Raw genomic sequence first — 18190 nt, forward strand, 5'->3', positions numbered from 1 at the left:
CTCAGACTTCTTGGGATCTGCTCACAGCGAAGACCATTACCAAGACACCCTGCAAGTGGCAGAAAAACAAAGAAAGTGTCAACCATTCCTTTGCAAAAGAAGCACCCACTGTTGAGTGTTGATGATGCCCAACTGCCTCTTTGACGATTATATGCATGCATCATCAATCATGATAATATGTCAACCAACTGGCTTGGATACTAATCGTACTTGCAGTTTTTGAAAAAATGTAACTATTTGCAGGATTATAGATAACTTAAGCCCGTATTCTAAAATCCAACTTAAGTTCAAGCTGAAACTCAAGTTTGACTTGGTCCATGCATTTGGTCGGAATGGCCCGTTTCGGTGAGTCCGATTCGGTGAGTCCGATCCCTTGACGGGAGATTTTTTCAATTTTTTTTTTAAATTATTGAGTACCGTAGCTTAATTATCAATGCCGTTCTAGGGTTCGGGGTTAGGGGGTAGGATTAGGGGTTAGAGGTTAGGAACTCACCGAATCAGACTCACCGAATCGAACTCACCGAATAGTAGCAGACCCGCATTTGGTATACCATAACCCAAGTCCAACTTGTGTTCCCGCTTGAACTCAAGTTGGATCTTAAAATACGGGCCTTAGTATCCTATCCATGTCCTACTTAATCAGCATTAGCTGTTGCTGTGTTACTATTCATGATTCATGTCCCACTTGTGTTGTCGTCATTGAATTTTTATCCTCCAGGACGGAAAAACATCATTGAAGCACAGCACATAGTAGGCAATTTTTGCAGCACTCGCTTTGGAGTTGCCTGCAATACACTGTTTCCAGTAACTTACATTAGTATGACTGGAATTTATTTTAACTACCCATTACTGGATGGAGGCAATCATTTTGACCTTTCTTGCACAAGAAAACAGCAACACAGTGGTTTCAGCAGCTGAAATTAATGTAAACACTCTTTGGTGCGAAGACGAATGCGCTAAGCACAACACACCATGTTGCTGCCTGCTAATGGAGGTTGTGTGAGCCCCTGCTGTGCTATTACTTATTGTGATGTCCTATTACTTCATAGATGGTTTTTGATAATATTGTGTCATGTGATTAATTTTGGTGTTGTATCAGTTGCCACTTATGTTTGGTTGTTCACATCGTATGTTTGGCTATTCAATATTCATGCCAACTGCTTTTCTTATGTTGTGCAAAAATGAAAAAAAATTTTTTTGCTCAGATTATTATTTTGGCAGCATTTTTGAATTAAAGTGGTGTATGGCAATAACTTTGATACCCAACAACCCATGTCTATCTAAAGTGGTTTTTGAGTTATGGCGATTGGAGTAAGCAGAAATTTCGGAGTTGCGGTGGTGGGGGTAAACGGGGGGCCATGAAATTAAAAATTATTTCCAGGTTATTTTTTGTCCAAATGGAACAGAATTAACTTAGGGACAGATCAAAATTCAAATAAAGGGAGCAAATGAAACACCCTAACCGACATATTTTAAACGAGCTGTATCTATTTTACAGAAAGCAGCTAGGAAATAATTTTTGGGGTGATTTCATAGTGGTAGGTACCCTTTCATGCTATGTAGTAGAATTGCCTAGATTTCCATTTCATCAACAATTATAGACTGCTATAACTCTCTGAATGGTACGTCCGTCACGATGGAACTGCCCATATAATATTATTGTCAAACAAGAACTACTATTAATACTACAAAAAGAGCTCAATGCCAAGCAAAAGGCCAAGCAGAGTGAATTAAATGGTTATTACCATCTAAGCCCTTGACAGCCTGTTTCACCCTAAAAGGAGGATCATCAGAAGGTCCTCATTCAAATGGAATATATTTATATTATTATTTAAAAACAATAAAAACTATTAATACTACAAAAAGTGCTAAATGCTAAGCAAAAAAGCAAAGCAGAGCAAATTAAATCAAATATAGTTATTACTATCTGAATCCTTAACAGCCTGTTTCACCTTTTACGGATCATCAGAAGTTCTTATTAAAATAGAATCTATTTGAATAAATATTTGATTCCATTTGATTCTATAATTATTTGATTCTATTTGAATAAGAACTTCTGATGATCCGTTAAAGGTGAAACAGGCTGTTGAGGATTCAGATAGTAATAACTATATTTGATTATATTATTATTTATTTGATTATATTTGATTATATTATTATTTATATTATATTGTATAGAAATAGAATTCTATTTGAATAATGGCCTTTTGATGATCCTCCTTTTGACCAAACACGATCATTCTGACTGTTAAAATGATGCTGGACATCAAATTTCTTGTCGCTGAACACAAGGTTTGGCAGTGTGCCTCCTCCTTCCATACGTGAGAGCAGAATTCGGGTTCTATAGAGACGTTTCTCAATGGTATTGGCATTTAGCAACTGTTTCTTCATGTGTTTGAATGGGCTCATCTTCAAATCCTTCTTGAGAACTGTGAACATGGTTCCATACACCACGTTCGCCCCCTTTGCCAGTTTTTGAATTGGATCTCTTGTGACGTTACTTATTGATGACCCTGTAGTGTATAAACATGGATCTTGTGAGCATTTTAAGCCAAGAATTAACATTCTAGCTTAACTGGCTTCCAAGTTATGACATTTTTATGAAATTTGACCTCTGGATAACCTTTGAAAATTATGGGCCACATGATTGTGTGGAGGAGGTGGCACGAACCCCAGACCAATTCAGAAGCTTGTTTTGAGTCCACTCCATACGCCACTTTTAGTGCGATTTTTGATTTGAAAAATAAATCTTTCACTCCACCTTACATGCCCACCTTGATATTGCCTGACATGTATTATTGTATATTCTGATTGTATTGCTACTAATAAATAATACTTTAAAGTTACACGATTCATGAGCTCATTAGTTTATGATTGCCTTTAGCAAATGTAACTGTTTTGAATTTGCAGCCTTATTTTGTCGTTTTTACCAAGAACGTCAACATTCAACAAGCCAATTTTAAGAACATTATACAAAACTTGAAGGCTTACATTTTGTATATTACAGCATGTGTAATTGTGTATTGTGTAACTGTGAACGTAGCTTACAACCCATAGGAAAAGCTCAAATACTATAAGGTAGCTGCTTGGGCATCCGATGCTGTCAAACATCAACAATCCAACATTGGCAGTTGCTACTTAGTAGCCTAATGGTTCGACCGGTACAGTATTTTAAACGTGCAATTTTTTTACACCCACAATGCACTAGGGAATTTTGGAATCTCTCATCTCAACGATTCAAGAGAAATCGGGTGCAACCTATTTCTTCTCCTGAAAAGATTGAGAAAAAAATACAACAGAGCCGAAGTCGCTGATTGGAGTTGCTGCAAACATTTTAAAATTTTTCCCTTGAAAAGATTGAGAGAAAAAATACTGAAGCGCCAAAGCCTCTGATTGGAGTTGCCCTTGCCTGAGTTGCCGAAACAGTTGACCATACTAAGTATCTTGAAATAATTGTTGATAAACCGAACCTCACTTTAGGGTTATCGAATTAAGATTGTAGCCCTTCCATTACAAATGATCACGAGCTGCCCCACTGGAATGATATATTCACTTTCAACTAACATTTCTAGACAACATTACAGAGCAAAAGTTACACTTATTTTGTGGTGGCCCATAAACATTTAATGATTAATTCAAGGGGGAAACTTAAAAATGTTTGCAAAAACTCCGATTAACGACTTCAACTTTGTTCAATTTTTTCTCTTGCGATCTTTTCAGAGGACGAAGTGTTCTGGGGACAAAATAGGTTGCATCCAGAGAAATCAATATTTGTTTTTTACATAAAGTAAGTAATATGTCTTATTTTTTCCCTCTTCTTTAAGTTTAAACTCGAAGCTGCAAAATTAATGCATAAATATGAAAACAATTCACTACCATGTACTTTTTCTCATTATTTTAAAAAGGCAAAAAACGTTCATTTTTGCAATACCAGAAATGCAATTGACATGAGTAATTTTTATGTTCCTCAATGCGCATCTTCAAAACTTCAACGTAGCTTCAAATATAAAGGTGTGGAAATTTGGAATTCAATCCCGTTGGAAATCAGAAAAATCTCACCAAACTCATTTAAAAATCATTATAAAATTTTCTACAATTGTATTACTGATGTTGATGGCTTCAGGCCTATGTAGATCTCTTATTAGCTGACTCGTATTGTGTTTATTTCAGCAACTATACTGTAAACTTATGTTTCAATTCTTTTGCTTCGTTTCTTTGATTGCTTCTTTTATGTTTCATTTGTTACCTTTTCTTTTGTTGAGGGTGGCTGCTGAATAGAAGACCTTCCAGATCACTTCGCAGCCACCTGTTGCAGTATCCACAGATTCTACGTGATCGACTATTTGACTTTGCTTAATGAATGTGTGTATTTATACTCGCAACAAAATAAACGCCAATCAATCAATCTTCCCTGCCTGTGTTTTCGTAAGCAAAAAGTGTGATTAAATTTTTTGCTTGTCATTGCAGAATCCTAGTGTGAAGCCACAGATCATTGTGCTCTCCTTTGCAACGGTGAGTGACTAAAACGTTTTGTACATGAGTAGCAGTTATCTAAGAATGTATGTAGCTAATTGAAACCTTTATAATCATATCAAGCAGTTCTCTGTCAACGTTTTAATCTACATTTTTGGGTTTCTTGCGTCTTACACTGTCTTGTCTAGAAATTTTCATCCATTTTGTGTGATTATAAGTTAAGAAATTAGAAATATGATAAGAAATTGGGCAAAATCGCTAAAGTGGAACTGGCAAAAATGGCGCTTTTTCTAATGACCATAGCTCCACTAATATTTAAAATTAAAAAACATCTTTTTTGCATTCTTCATATTTCTTTGACATCTACAAGTATGCCAAATTTCAATAAAATCTAGGACATGTGGTGTAACCCATTTGGCATGGAATGGCCCATATACTTGTCATATACCTTAAGGTGGAGGACTGGAGGTGTAGATCTCTTGAAAATCTCACGACTGCTTTTGCTTATTTTGAGAAATTGTATAGATGATCTATGATGACGTTGTATTAGCTATTTTATCTTTCGGATCAATTAAAGTTTAGGAAATTAACAAGTGCCATAAGGCATATGCCAGCCGTACCTTATTAGTAGGGCGATTTTTGTATTAATTAATAAAGAAAAGTAGAACCAAAATTTCATGGTTGTGGGGTCAATATTTAAGAAGTTACAAAGTTACCAAAAGTCACTTTGTGTTTTTAGGTTACTTTTCATTTGTTAGGTCACTTTATTTTGCATACTTTTTTGCCTAATTTCCCTATTTATTTATTTTTTAATGCTACTGTAGAGCGATATTTACATTCTATGTAATGCCAAGACTTTTAATATATCTTCTACTATGGTACGGATTTTAGGTTTGCACGAGCCCATGCTTGTTCGTATTGCGTGTAGCCTATTCCCGAAAACTAGTAAATATTTTTTTTTCATGAAACAAATTGTTTTAACTATATTTAACCACCTGTTTTCTCTGCAACAGCTAGTGTTTGATTGACAGAAACTTCCTGCCAGAGAATGTAAAACATTACATATGTATAATTTGAATGTGTAATTTTAATTTGAGCACAAATTGAAACTAATTTAGATTTTTTTTATGTTGATTTGCTGCTTTTTCTTTCGCTTTTTTGTTTTTGTTGAATAAAGTTACTTTTTGGTTACTTTTTCGCAAAAATAAAGTTACATTTTTGAGTTTTTTAGGTTACAAAAAAATTGCCCTACTTATTAGAATACCTTGCATACATAGAGCGTATAATGTAGCTTTTGTAACGAGCTGTCTAGCTATGTAATTCAATCTAACTTTTGTAAGCATATTTTTGTTTGAACTCTGATTCACTGAGGTGAGTGTACATTAGCTCTTAGCTTCTGTTAGTTCTTAGCTACATTAGCTTCTGTAATCTGTATCATGCTGCTTCAATATAAGGATGCCATATAGGATTATAGGTGTCATGTAAAGCTTTATTTAAAAAAAAAAAAAAGAACACTTCTAGATTGACTTCGCAATCAAGGTAACTTCTGTCACAAAATCGAAACCAAGACTTCTTTTCTTACAGAATTAAAATCGAGTGAAAAAACTGCAATTTAGTGAAAAAAAATAAGTTTATTCAAGAAAGTGATTTACATTCTAACAATTCATTTCGTTCGATTCAATGGTAATGGCAGTATTCCACCTCACTTTAAATGGGGCCACCTTTTCAATCTCCTAGAATTATCGGTAAGATAACAGGTAATCTACATTCCCCTCATTTTGAAACAGTTATATTGTAAACCACTGGTTTTAATGAGTATGGCAACTTCAACATAAAAATGATCCCTACAGTTGTTTAAATTTTTTTTATTAAAATTCGTTCTCAAACTTTTACTGCGCATATCCAGTCTTCAAATTTAGAATATTTTTACTTCGACATATTTTTACATTGTTATCTCATTTCAATTAACTTTGGCACTTTGGCCAACTGCAGGATGCAATTATTGTAGATAAAATTAAATAAAAAATTTCCTCAAGTGAATATGCTCGCAGACTCATTCTCAGAACTCTCGGTGGACTCATTTGAGTTCGCGGACTCGGAATTGAAAAACATTGTTCTAAGGTCTAAATAAACAGAAACCTCCGCAGGATTTTCAAGAACTTCTGCAACGAAACGACGTTTCTGAATTGCCGCACCTTGGTCTTGAAATCAAACAGTCAATTGAGAAGGTGGCTACCGGTCATTGGCTGACATCATATCTTTGCAACGTTTTCTTTCAAAAATAATAAAATTCTCTGTCTCTGCAACTGGTACTTCTGCCTGTTACTATCATTCTAATCACCAAACATGATTTGAATGTGAGGTGAAGATGTTTATTCTTTTGTCATTAACCAGAGTAGCAAACAATATGCTTACATTATTATTACAGCATACTATCAAGCGGACAAATGGTTCTTCTGCTGCCTTGGATGAATATCGTGTCAATTTGACTGATTTGGGATCTCACATGGAGCATTTAAGCGGCACTGAAGTTTATTGGATGCTGCAAGGTACGTGGACCTGTTTGAGGCTTTGCCTGTAAAAGCTGACTTGGTTATCCCATCAGATTTTCATTTCTGTTACTAATATCACAACGTAAATGTTATTAAACTTGTTTTATGCGCAACTAGAAGTAAAATAAAAGTATAATCTTATTGTAACATTTATGGTAATTAAATAAAGTGACTTGCGTTCTTCTGGTGACTGTATAGGCTACCAGGTTACCTCCTAAAGTTGAGGATGATACCTAGCTTTTTATTACCGACGTTTCGTCGGTCAGCACGACTGACTTTATTAAAGGGCCTTAAACAGGTAAACACAATCTGTTCAGCAAAAAAGGCACAACACAAAAGGCACGACGTGTTCTAAACCAGAATGATGGTCAGAGCTTTCCCTCTGTGTACAAAAAATTACTTAGACTTGCGTTCCTTTTTTCTTTGCTTAGCGGTTTTTCACAATCGTTGTAATTGCTAATTCCATTTCTGTGTCTTGTCTAATATTATTTCAACTTCTTTTGATGTTGGCCTTAAAGAGATAAATTTACACTGCCGGATAGTAGCCTGCTGTTTTTTGGCATCACTGCGTTATCAATTAAACTGAGCGGTAATTCTGTTGCGTTTTTTAACTCTGATTCTTGCTACTTTATTCATTTCATCAGTATGTTTTTGTGTTGTGCCATTTGTTGCTGAACAGGTTGTGTTTACCTGTTACAGCCTCCTTGATAAAGTCAGTGGTGTTGACTGACGCAACGTCGGTAATAAAAAGCTAGGTATCATCCTTAACATCAGGACGTAACCTAGTAGCGTGTAGTCACTAGAAGAACGCAAGTCACTTTATTTGTCAAATGCCTGGTGAACAGTTTCACTCTGCTTTTGCTATTTATGGTTGTTTTTGGAATTCAAAACTTCAATGCTATTCACAACCACATATTCCTTTTTATACAATTTTTGTTCGCCTAATATGACCGTCAATCTGGCAATCTTCATGTACTTGTTAACCTGCTGATATAATAGCAATGGTTTAATGAACGTTTTTCCCATAAATGTGTTGAGTCGTTATTAAAAGGGTTGATACTATTTATATTGTACTGTTTAATGTTACGACATTTGTGATTATTCTACTTAGAATAGAACCTTTTGTAAGTTTTGTTTTGGTAGAACCTGTGGTAGAAGAAAAGCTGCACATCGCTCGACGTGCTATCACCAATTCTTGGCTTTCTCGTTACAACGACGCAGCCCTCTCTGTCTTGGAAAACGAAAAAGGAAAACGCGTGTTTTCTAACATTGCTGTGGTAGAGTCAACTGTTCAAGTAGCCACGCAAACCATGCGGTCGTCGGCTGATGGCTTACACCTGGGTGCAGATGCAAAAACATTGGTAAACTATTGGATAGCACTTGACTAGTTTTTTTTTGTGAGAATGTTGGTTTTACTATAACTTTTTCATGTGTCTGGTTTTCAATTCTTGCAATGTAAAACATTTTATTAGATTATTTCTTTAAAGCAGCGATGTCTATTTCAAACACACTTATGGGCCAATTTTTATTTTGAAACATGTTTGCGTGCTACAATTGAACATCAGCCACCCGGATTCTCTATTCACTCCGGGCTAGCGGACAGGCTACAAAAAGTAACTTCGGGACAAAGAAAAGTGCTTCCGAATTTGACTCATTTTGTAATAGTACCGTCCATTCTTAGACCCAGCAAAGCGACAAGAAACCCTCAGGGGTCTATACACTTTAATAAACAAATCGACAATCGCATGCATCGAACTTCTGTTTTTAAGAAATCAATTTTCACAAGAACTGTCATGCTACTGACAAATACTTGGTCAAAAACAACTGTGCACTGATGATGTGCTCCATGTTTTGTAGTACGTACATTTGAGGGTTAACGTCCACTGTAAGTTATTAAAGGTTCCATATTTCTGTCGAAATACTTTTCCTGCCAATTTGTAATAGCTTTTGCTTTTACTCTTTACTTAAATATGTGTCACATGTGATTTTTGTATCTGTTGAAGATTATGCTCAAATTTGTTGAGCTAAACCAAGATACAAACTTTTTTAAGCAGCAGGGACTTTATTTCCACATTTCTGATCGAATCTTCTAGTTTTTGCTCCGTTACACTTTTTAGCTGTATCTACCTCTACATGACATGAACTGCTTTTGTAATTTTTTGTGTTTTCAATTGGTTTTTGTTTCTAATGTCCACAGAGTTCAATAAGTTCGCCCAGTAGGTCTCTAACGTGAATGACTTGAAACCGTGATCTAGCCTTGTAATTGTGTTGTTCTAATACTGACTAATAAATGCTGTTAAAAGCAAACCCCAATGCTTGACCATGCTTCTTGAAAACAAAGAATTATCTGGTGGATATTTCAGGATACGCAAATATTGCTCAATCTCTTCTGCAATAACGTTGTGCGACCCATAGATGGATCTTGCTGCCAGAGAGCACCACTGGTTACTGGTGCTCAAGTAGTGGCCTTCGCAATTGGTTGTCTCAGGTGAGGACACTATGTGTTGGAGATCTGTGTTGGATGGCTACAACGGGTGTTGGACTGTTGGCAGCACAATATTAATCATGCTTTTATTTACGCCCATTGCGATAGCATACAGTACACTGCGATCACAGATACGATGCAACAGATGACAGGAAGCAGTGAAGTGACATATAGTCTTCGAGTCAGCTGCTTCCCTAATTTTGGTTTGCCATTTTAAAAGTATTTGCCGAGACACAGCCGTGTGCCCTGGAGCAGTGTCGAACTAACGTCCTTTCAAACGTCGCACAGACGTTCTCACCACTCGGCTACGCAGTCAACAAATTAGTGCCAGCTACACAGCGCAGATTGATTAGCCATATATTCCCTTGTCATGCGTATGGATTGGTGTTTTTATCGGGCATGTGGTATACTCGGATAAGAATCACGATTCAGCTTTAACCAGATGCGAATTTATAAATGTCAGGTGGATGGACACAGAGAATTAAAGCAAAAAATTCTCAACTGCAAATTTACTCCAAGCATTTTCTTTCATCTTCTCTTTTTCAGTGCCCTATCTAAATCAGTTCTAAAAATCGGCTTTGCTCACTTCTTAGGGTACAGTCAGTATTTGAGTTTTCATCTCAGTTAAATTGGGTTAATTGTTTTTTGGGAATTTAATAACCAAGTGAAAATGTGAAACGGCTTTACAAAATAATTTTAAAAATAATGGCAGCCGTGGGAATCGAACTCACGTCATCAAAATGATTATCTCCCAAACTCTCGATCAAACCATTACGCTAATCTCTGCCTGCCGAAATGTTCGTTTAATTTACTTGATATCAGAAAGTTTCGAGAAGAGGGCTCACAAAATAGTGTAGTTGCTGCAGCGACCTACAGATTATAATTGCGCTAACCGGAACAATGGAAATCTGCTACGTGATTATTTTTATTATCTTGATGGGCACGTTCCATACCTTTTGGTACTGCTAAAACGTCCTCGTAGTTCAATTTCGTCTCAACTATTTTGTTGGTCTGAACTGTTTCGGCTTTATCTTTACTTTAAACAGACAAATTAAATTGTCTGTTTATGGTTTAAAAAAGTTACCTCTCTACCCAAATTGAATTATCTTTACTTGTTTGAAAGTTTTATCCTATCCAACGTAGAAAGCAACTGCTCGCACATCTCTTGGTCACTGTTTTACTTGTGTTTAACCGCACTGCAGGATACAATTTTGTAAATTTTATTTTGTATGTTATTTGCTCTAAGATTTTATTTTTCTGCTTTCTTATCAGATGAACGTTGCAACTAAACAAGAAAACAATTCTGATGAACACCCAAACTTTTCAGTATTCAGTTCATTTACGTAGTTAGTCAATTTGTCTAGGTTTTTGTGAGCTCCGTATATTTATGTGAATTACAAATAGGGCGTCGTTGTATTTTTCGGATACCTTATGATCTTGTGATTTGTGCTGCCGGCATTTACCTTCAATCACCAGATCATTGTATTCATTAGGTTTCTTGGTGCTTTCATTGTCTTGTCCATGAATTAGGGAGGTCGTTGAAGAAGCGATTGAAATAAGGCATGCAGAAGAATGCTAAGTAAATTGTTGCATTTAACACGAATGAACAAGAATCTGTGGTTTGCCATTATTGAACTGTGGCAGTAGTCAAACTTATCTGGCACTGTATAAATGTCTGATTGTGTATCAGAGTATTCAGACCAGTGGTTCCCAAAGTATGGGTCGTGAACATGCCAACAACGTCTTTTTAGATCAGGGGTGACGAACCTTTTTGCGGTCGCAGGCCACTTTGTCAATTACACATGAGTTATCGGGCCACACAACTTTTTAATCGTAACCTACTATGAAATCTTTGAGAAGCGACTCAAAATATTATTCATAAAAAGTAACAAACGGCAGATGAAAGTTATAAAACCCACACAGTTGAAATTATCTTACGCAGAATCAAAACATACAACAGTAAAAAATAAAAGCAAATCAACTTGAGCAAAAAGGATAGAGCAACAGTAGCCTACTTGCACTGATCACTGGTCTACACGATTTTTGCGCCATAAACTTTGAAAACTGATTTAGAGTAATTTTGGGGTGTTGAATCTGAATCTGACCTCAGATTCATCCTGCCACGTCAGGTTTGTGAGATATGAAAACAGAAAATTGTGACTTTTGTCAAAAGTGAAAGATTTGATGTTGCGTTTATTTCACATACACATTGTGCTATATCCAGAAATCCAGGCCATATGGTGCATAAGTAACTGAAATACACCCACCAACTATAATTTTGATACTAATTTGTTTTCTAAGCAACATTATTAACAAGGCAGTAATAATCAGCTAAAAAGGAGGCTAAAAGTATAACTGACCCCCTCCCCCGTCAATGTTTTGCATGAAACCACAAAGATATTTATTGCAATGCTTGTCCAGTAACCTTATATAGGCTGTTTTGGCCTGTCTAACACTAACCTTTCGTTATAGCTCTGCATATGTTGGTAGTAAACGCGGAATGGCCCGTTTCGGTGAGTCCGATTCGGTTAGTCCGATCCCTTAACGGGGGATTTTTTCAAATTTTTTTTTAAATTATCGGGTATCGTAACCTAATTATCATTGCCGTTTTAGGGTTAGGGCTTAAGGTTAGGGGTTAGAAGTTAGGAACTCACCGAATCAGACTCATCGAATCGGACTCACCGAATAGTAGCAGACCCGCATATGTTGGTAGTAAACGCAACGCCAAATCTTCCACTTTTGACAAAAGTAACAATTTGTTGTTATCATATCTCATAAACCTGACATGATAGGATAAATCTGAGGTCAGATTCAGATTCAGCACCCCAAAATTACTCTAAATCAGTTTTCAAAGTTTATGGCACAAAAAAAATTCTTTATTTGTAGACTAGTGTAATGAACACAGTTTAATTTTAGAAGCGTTTGCGTTCATATGAGTATGATTTCTTCTTTTTTTGGCTCTATTCTTTTTGCTTAAGTTGACTGAATGTTTCGACCATTATGCTCCGAAACAACAAATCAGTTAAAGAAATTTCTTTTTCAAGCCATAAACAAAAGCCCATGCGACTCATACAGCTGAAGCTATCTAATGCAGCATTGAAGAATAAAATATTAAAAAATAACATTGAAGCATTGAATTTTTTTGCTTAGTGGGATTTTTGGAAAGTTTTTTTGCTTGACTAAGCGTTCAATATTAGGTCGAACAGACGATGTGGCAACTCTCAACTGCATAGCCTACTAGGCTAAGATTTTCATCTGTCAGCCTCGACCTGTAACGACTTTTTGTAAAGTGCATTTTAGAAGTGAAGGCATAAAACACCTTTGAGATGTCTTTTGTCTTTAATGCATGAGCAATTGTCAAATTGTCTTGCGGGCCGCACAAAATTCTTTGACGGCCTCAGGTTCGTCACCTCTGTTTTAGATAGAAAGAAGTGTTTTCCGGTCTGATGGAGAGAGTGATCCCATACTTGACTATGATTCTTTGATGTTGAAAGCAATCCAGAATGCTAGCACCACATTATATTCAAATTTCCACATCCATGCTAGAATAAAGTTTGCCACTAAACCAACTTCTCTTTTTTTCGTATTTTGCACAATTAAACATTGCTATTTGTATGACATGCATATTGTTTGAAAAATTAAAATGGTGTAACACGGCAACGTGGTTGAAGAGCACTGCTGTTATGGGAGAAGCTTAATCGCTTGCGGACTGAGATGGGCCATTTTAATAGTAACTTGTTTCAATGGGGACTCGCCTACTCACCATCTTGTGTATGTGTGGCTGAGATTTTCAGACTGCATACCACATTATCTACCAATGTCCTGTATACGGACCCCAAAAAAGATATGTGGACTTAACAACGTAACCTGCGGCGGCCTTAAACGCAAGAAGACTGCTGCTATAAGCGCAGTTTGGTCTTTGTTTTAAGCGTTGCCGTATTTGCTCAATGTTCATACAACGCTATTTTTATGTCACAGTACAGTTTTTTTTTTCTGATTACTAAAAAGTGGATGTTTATCAGGATTATTGTCTTTTCTAGCACTTGTATCATTTTTTGTATGTCTTTGTTTTTATTTTATTTTTCATCAGATGAACGTTGCAACTAGTGCTAAAAAAACATTTTTTTTCGACAGCATCTTCACAGCGTTAATTTCCAGCTATGTGGTAACATCTAATGGACTGTTGACCACGAAAAGCTCAGAAGTTGACAACGAATCGCAATCGAGCAAAAAATCCATTGAGGCTTCTTCTAATTTTCAAGAGATTGCTTCTGCAGCTGCGAGAATGGCACTTATCTTGCTGTATTTTTACGTTTGTGATAGGTTCGTCTTTCTGACATGACTGCTGAATGAATGGCATGACACATGAATGGTGTCACAGTTTATGACAGTATATTCACAGATTCTGCAACGGAAACATTTTCAATAAAATTAAATCTTAGCAATTTAGCATGTGTTTGTAAAATCATCACATTTTGGTATGTAAGTGAGTATAAGCTTGAGATGTATTTGTAATTTTTAAATGATGCACCTGGGTGTTGCGAATCCCAATTTGGAAATCTGTGGATTTTGATCCAAGCTCGTTTGAGATATTAATGATTCTTTGAAAACCTGGCTAGAGCATTGCAGAAATTTTCTAATGTTGTTGGTGTGTGTTGCAGAACCAACATATTTATGAAGTCGAACAAGCACTACTCCCACACCCAGTTCTTCATCCCTCTTCTTTATATACTCTTTCTTGGCTTGTTTGGAATAGACCAATCCAGAGACTCGGGAATGCTAAACAGAAATCAGACTGACGAGTGGAAAGGCTGGATGCAGATCATTATTCTCATTTACCACATCACTGGGGCTTCAGTGGTAAGTGTGGTTGCTTCAATTACCGTTGACCTTTTTCAAAGACTTAGTGGTTACTTATCGTTTTTGGTTTGATTGATGTTTAGTTGATATTGAGATTCATTTAAATTGGATTATTGAACACTTACAGTCTGTCATTTCGAAGCATCAACTTAAAAAAAAATCATATAGCAATTTCATTGAGCATTTTGACCAACATTGTATTTTTTATTTTGGATGCCGCTCAAATTCAGTCTGAATCTTACCCTTGAACTGTATTTCCAAAAAACAAATTTTGATTTTTGTGCTATTTATCTTTGGTTTGACTCCACTTTAGTTAGGAATGCTTCCGATTGTTTTTGTCTTGACATGGAAAGATAGGCTATGTTGTGACGTCACATGACCTGCAATGTGAGGCTTACACTTAAAACTTAACTCAATACAATTTCGAATAGTTTTAATACTAGGGGGCGGGGCTAATTTGGCAAAAGTTTTCATATTCAACTTTAGCAATAATTTTCGGATACAACAGAATATTCTGATTTCTACTGTATAATATATTTTTTTGAAATTTTCATCCAAAACCCCCAACCCTAAACATTACTTTTCAGAAGGATTGCATATACGACGTTGCAAAAATGTCTCATTTAGTATTTGTATCACTTTTTGCTGATATCATTTAAAGGTCAAATATCATATGAAACTTCTGAAATTTTCCAACATGTTGCAAGACAGCCCCAAAAAGTTTTTTTTTTCTGGTCTAAACTTGTTGTAAAATACGGTAAAGTTGTCATTGCAATTTGTGCGTAGGACTATAACCTTGCGCAAAAGCATGACTTCGTAATGTAATCATTCAATCAATGGCAATAGAAAATAGATATAGGCTACTGTATTTGTATCACAACATAGCCTGATCAATAGCATGTTTATGGGTGCTTTCTATCAGATGAGTTACTGCTTCCCCTGTAGAGCCGCCAGTGTAACGTTATCAGTAAAATTTTCATCCATTGTATATTTTCACTTGATTCAACTTAAATCCCCTTCTTCCATTGACCATCAAATAAAGACGATAAGGGACTGTGTGCAACTGTGCATGCTATTGCATAATTTTGTAGTTTAAAACTGAATGAATGAAGAATGCTTTTGCAATGTTTTTTTGGAGGGTTATGTTTATAAATTCGAATTGCTTTCATTGCTCATTCAGAACATACCGATATATCTCCACATGCGTCTCCTTGTGGCCATGTATTTGTTTATGACCGGATATGGGCATTTTGCTTACTTTTGGAATAAAGGAGATTTTTGTTTCCATCGTATCTTCAATGTAAGTATTTGGTATTTAAATTTTAATGGAAGAAGCTAAAAGCGTTTGATATCAGTCTAAGACATCAATGGCACGAGATTAGTTTACAAGGTTGTTCACTGTCCATGTCACCTTAGTGATTCGAATTGGACATCATGCGTTTTGTGTTTGCTGCCGACTTTCCTCTTCAAGATTAATTACATGCTTAATTTTCAATTGACCTTACCAAACAATTCTACAATTTTTATATTATTTATGATATATATTATGGTATTGCTTACTACTTATCATTTCAATTGTTTCATTTCAAACCCATGGTGGTGGTACCGGTGCTACATTTTATATTTTGGAACTTTGAAAGAAAGTTCGCTTTGTGGTACCATAACAATGTAAACACAAAGTAGCACAACCAGTTAAATCTTTAGGGTTTTGTGTTTTTTCCTAAACCTCCTAGACTTTAACCGACTTTAAAAGCTAGTTCCACTTTTTTTATTATATGATATTTTCGAAGCATGAACATTAATTGAAATGTTTTACTCCTGTGCAGGTGTTGTTTCGACTGAACTTTCTCACCATTCTCTTGTGCGTTGTCATGAACCGGCCTTATCAGTTTTACTATTTTGTTCCACTTTGTACTTTTTGGTTCCTTGTCCTTTACCTTTCCATGTCCATGTACCCACGTGCTTTCATGGAGACGACGCCCAATGCTGGTAGGATATACAGTATACGATCACTGAAGCATCTTAGACTGGTGACATTACTTCTCAACGGAATTGCCCGTTTCAGCGAATCCAATTCGGAGAATCCTATCCGAAGAAATCCCATTTCGGAGACAGCCTTTTTCGGAGAAAGCCGATTCGGAGAATTTGTACAGATTGTTTAGATAGGACGTTTTTGTTTCATCATCATCATCATAATCCATCGTCGGTTTGTTCCCCACTAGTGGGGGTGGCCGATTGTTTCCGCGCAGCAATTGTTTTAATTGTTTACCTTTCCATACCCATGCTAAAACTTAGGCTACAAGTAATTCACAACCTACAATACTGATCAATAAGAAATTTATCCAAGACAAACTAACGATCATTTCTAAGTAATTCCGGTTCCCAAGTAAGTCATTCAATACTAGTAGTCTAGTACGCAGCCAGTGCCATACTTGTTCAAGATTAGTATTGTTTTGAAAGCTTAAACCGTATAAGGTAGCTTTCAAGTTGCTGTATTTTTGTTATTAGCATAGCTGCCAAGAGCGACTGCAACAAGTATGAGTGCTAGACCAAGTAGCTCAAGACGAGGTTGATTGAACATCAAAACAAATTTTTGCTTCATGTGTGGATTGCGGAGAGTAGGTATATTTACCTTCTGATTCTGTAAAGCTGTCCACCAGCCACAAGCTTGCCTGGGCTAATGAAGTTACTTTATTGTGTTTTAAGGAAGCGATTGCCAGATTCGCCACTGATATGTCGACCGTGGTAATGACTCATGCGTAAAAAGTATACAGTAGATGGGCCATTTGGAATTGGATCTTTGCATGCATGACCTCTAAGCTCGTTTTATTTTTTCGAGAGCTGCTTCCCGGTGGCCGAATTCTCGCGCCCTGCAGTCTTAATAAAAAATCTGTTAAAAAATTGTGTTTATAAAAATCTGTTAATTGATATCGTGTTTTTGCGTTCACTCAGAGAAGAACAACGCAAACAAGGACCTGAAACCAGAAACATATTTGTAGTTGTATTTACATCAATTATCAGTTATCACTTTCTATAATCTAAAACCTCTACAACCTGTTTCGCCGTAAAAGGGGATCTTCAGAAGGTTCTTATTCAAATAGAATTTGTTATGTTTAAATACACTTCTTTTCAAGTGGGAGTAGAGCTAGTCTTCGAGTTTTTCTAGGTCGACAGCGACGCTCATACTTTGCTTTGTTGGTGAAAAAATATTGCGAATGCGAGTGAAGAGAAAAACAATTTGAATACTAACGAGTGAAGAAATGTTGGTTTGTGGAACCTCTATTGTTGTTAATCATGAAACGCCATATGATAGCTTTTTGTTTCTACTTTAGTTGAAACTTTTTCGCTGACACTTTACTTGGTTAACCTCTAGCATAAGCGAATTCCTTTGAATAAACAGATGCCGCTTTAAAATCCTAGAATTCTCCGAAATGGATTCGCCGAATAGTAGCAGACCGACTTCTTAACCTAACTGAAGCATCTTGGACTAGTGACAATACTTTTCAACCTATGCAGGGGAACTCTGGTGTATTAGTAGAAAAATTTTCGTGGTATATTGTACAATTCTTGCAACTTAATGTGAAGCCATTCATAATCTGAATGGGCCAGTTATACCATTTGAAAGGGAGTGAATTGTTGATTATAGCTCTACGCCATAGTTATTACTATTCACATACAACAGAGGTGCTTATGATCCAACACCAAAGTGTCATAGTATCCGCTTGTTCGTGGCTGTGGACAGGTAAACTTTCAGGAATATCAGCTGTCATCATGGGTAAGAGGGCTGCCATGAATTTTGTAGGCTTATGAATATATTTTT

General features: G+C 36.2%; 1 protein-coding gene across 2 annotated transcripts in view; it reads left to right on the forward strand.

Moving 5' to 3' along the window:
* The window catches only part of LOC145764534 (N-acetylneuraminate (7)9-O-acetyltransferase-like), a 67191-nt gene that overhangs the window by 41349 nt on the left and 7652 nt on the right, over positions 1-18190 (forward strand). For both annotated transcript variants that reach the window (XM_082576151.1, XM_082576152.1), the window contains 8 exons: positions 4468-4512; positions 6902-7022; positions 8169-8386; positions 9389-9513; positions 13645-13833; positions 14172-14370; positions 15551-15670; positions 16197-16359. In XM_082576151.1, coding sequence (XP_082432277.1) covers positions 4468-4512; positions 6902-7022; positions 8169-8386; positions 9389-9513; positions 13645-13833; positions 14172-14370; positions 15551-15670; positions 16197-16359 — 1180 coding nt within the window. The remainder of the gene's footprint in view (positions 1-4467; positions 4513-6901; positions 7023-8168; positions 8387-9388; positions 9514-13644; positions 13834-14171; positions 14371-15550; positions 15671-16196; positions 16360-18190) is intronic.

Source organism: Aplidium turbinatum, chromosome 2 (genome assembly GCF_918807975.1).
Source record: "Aplidium turbinatum chromosome 2, kaAplTurb1.1, whole genome shotgun sequence".
Lineage (NCBI taxonomy): Eukaryota > Metazoa > Chordata > Ascidiacea > Aplousobranchia > Polyclinidae > Aplidium > Aplidium turbinatum.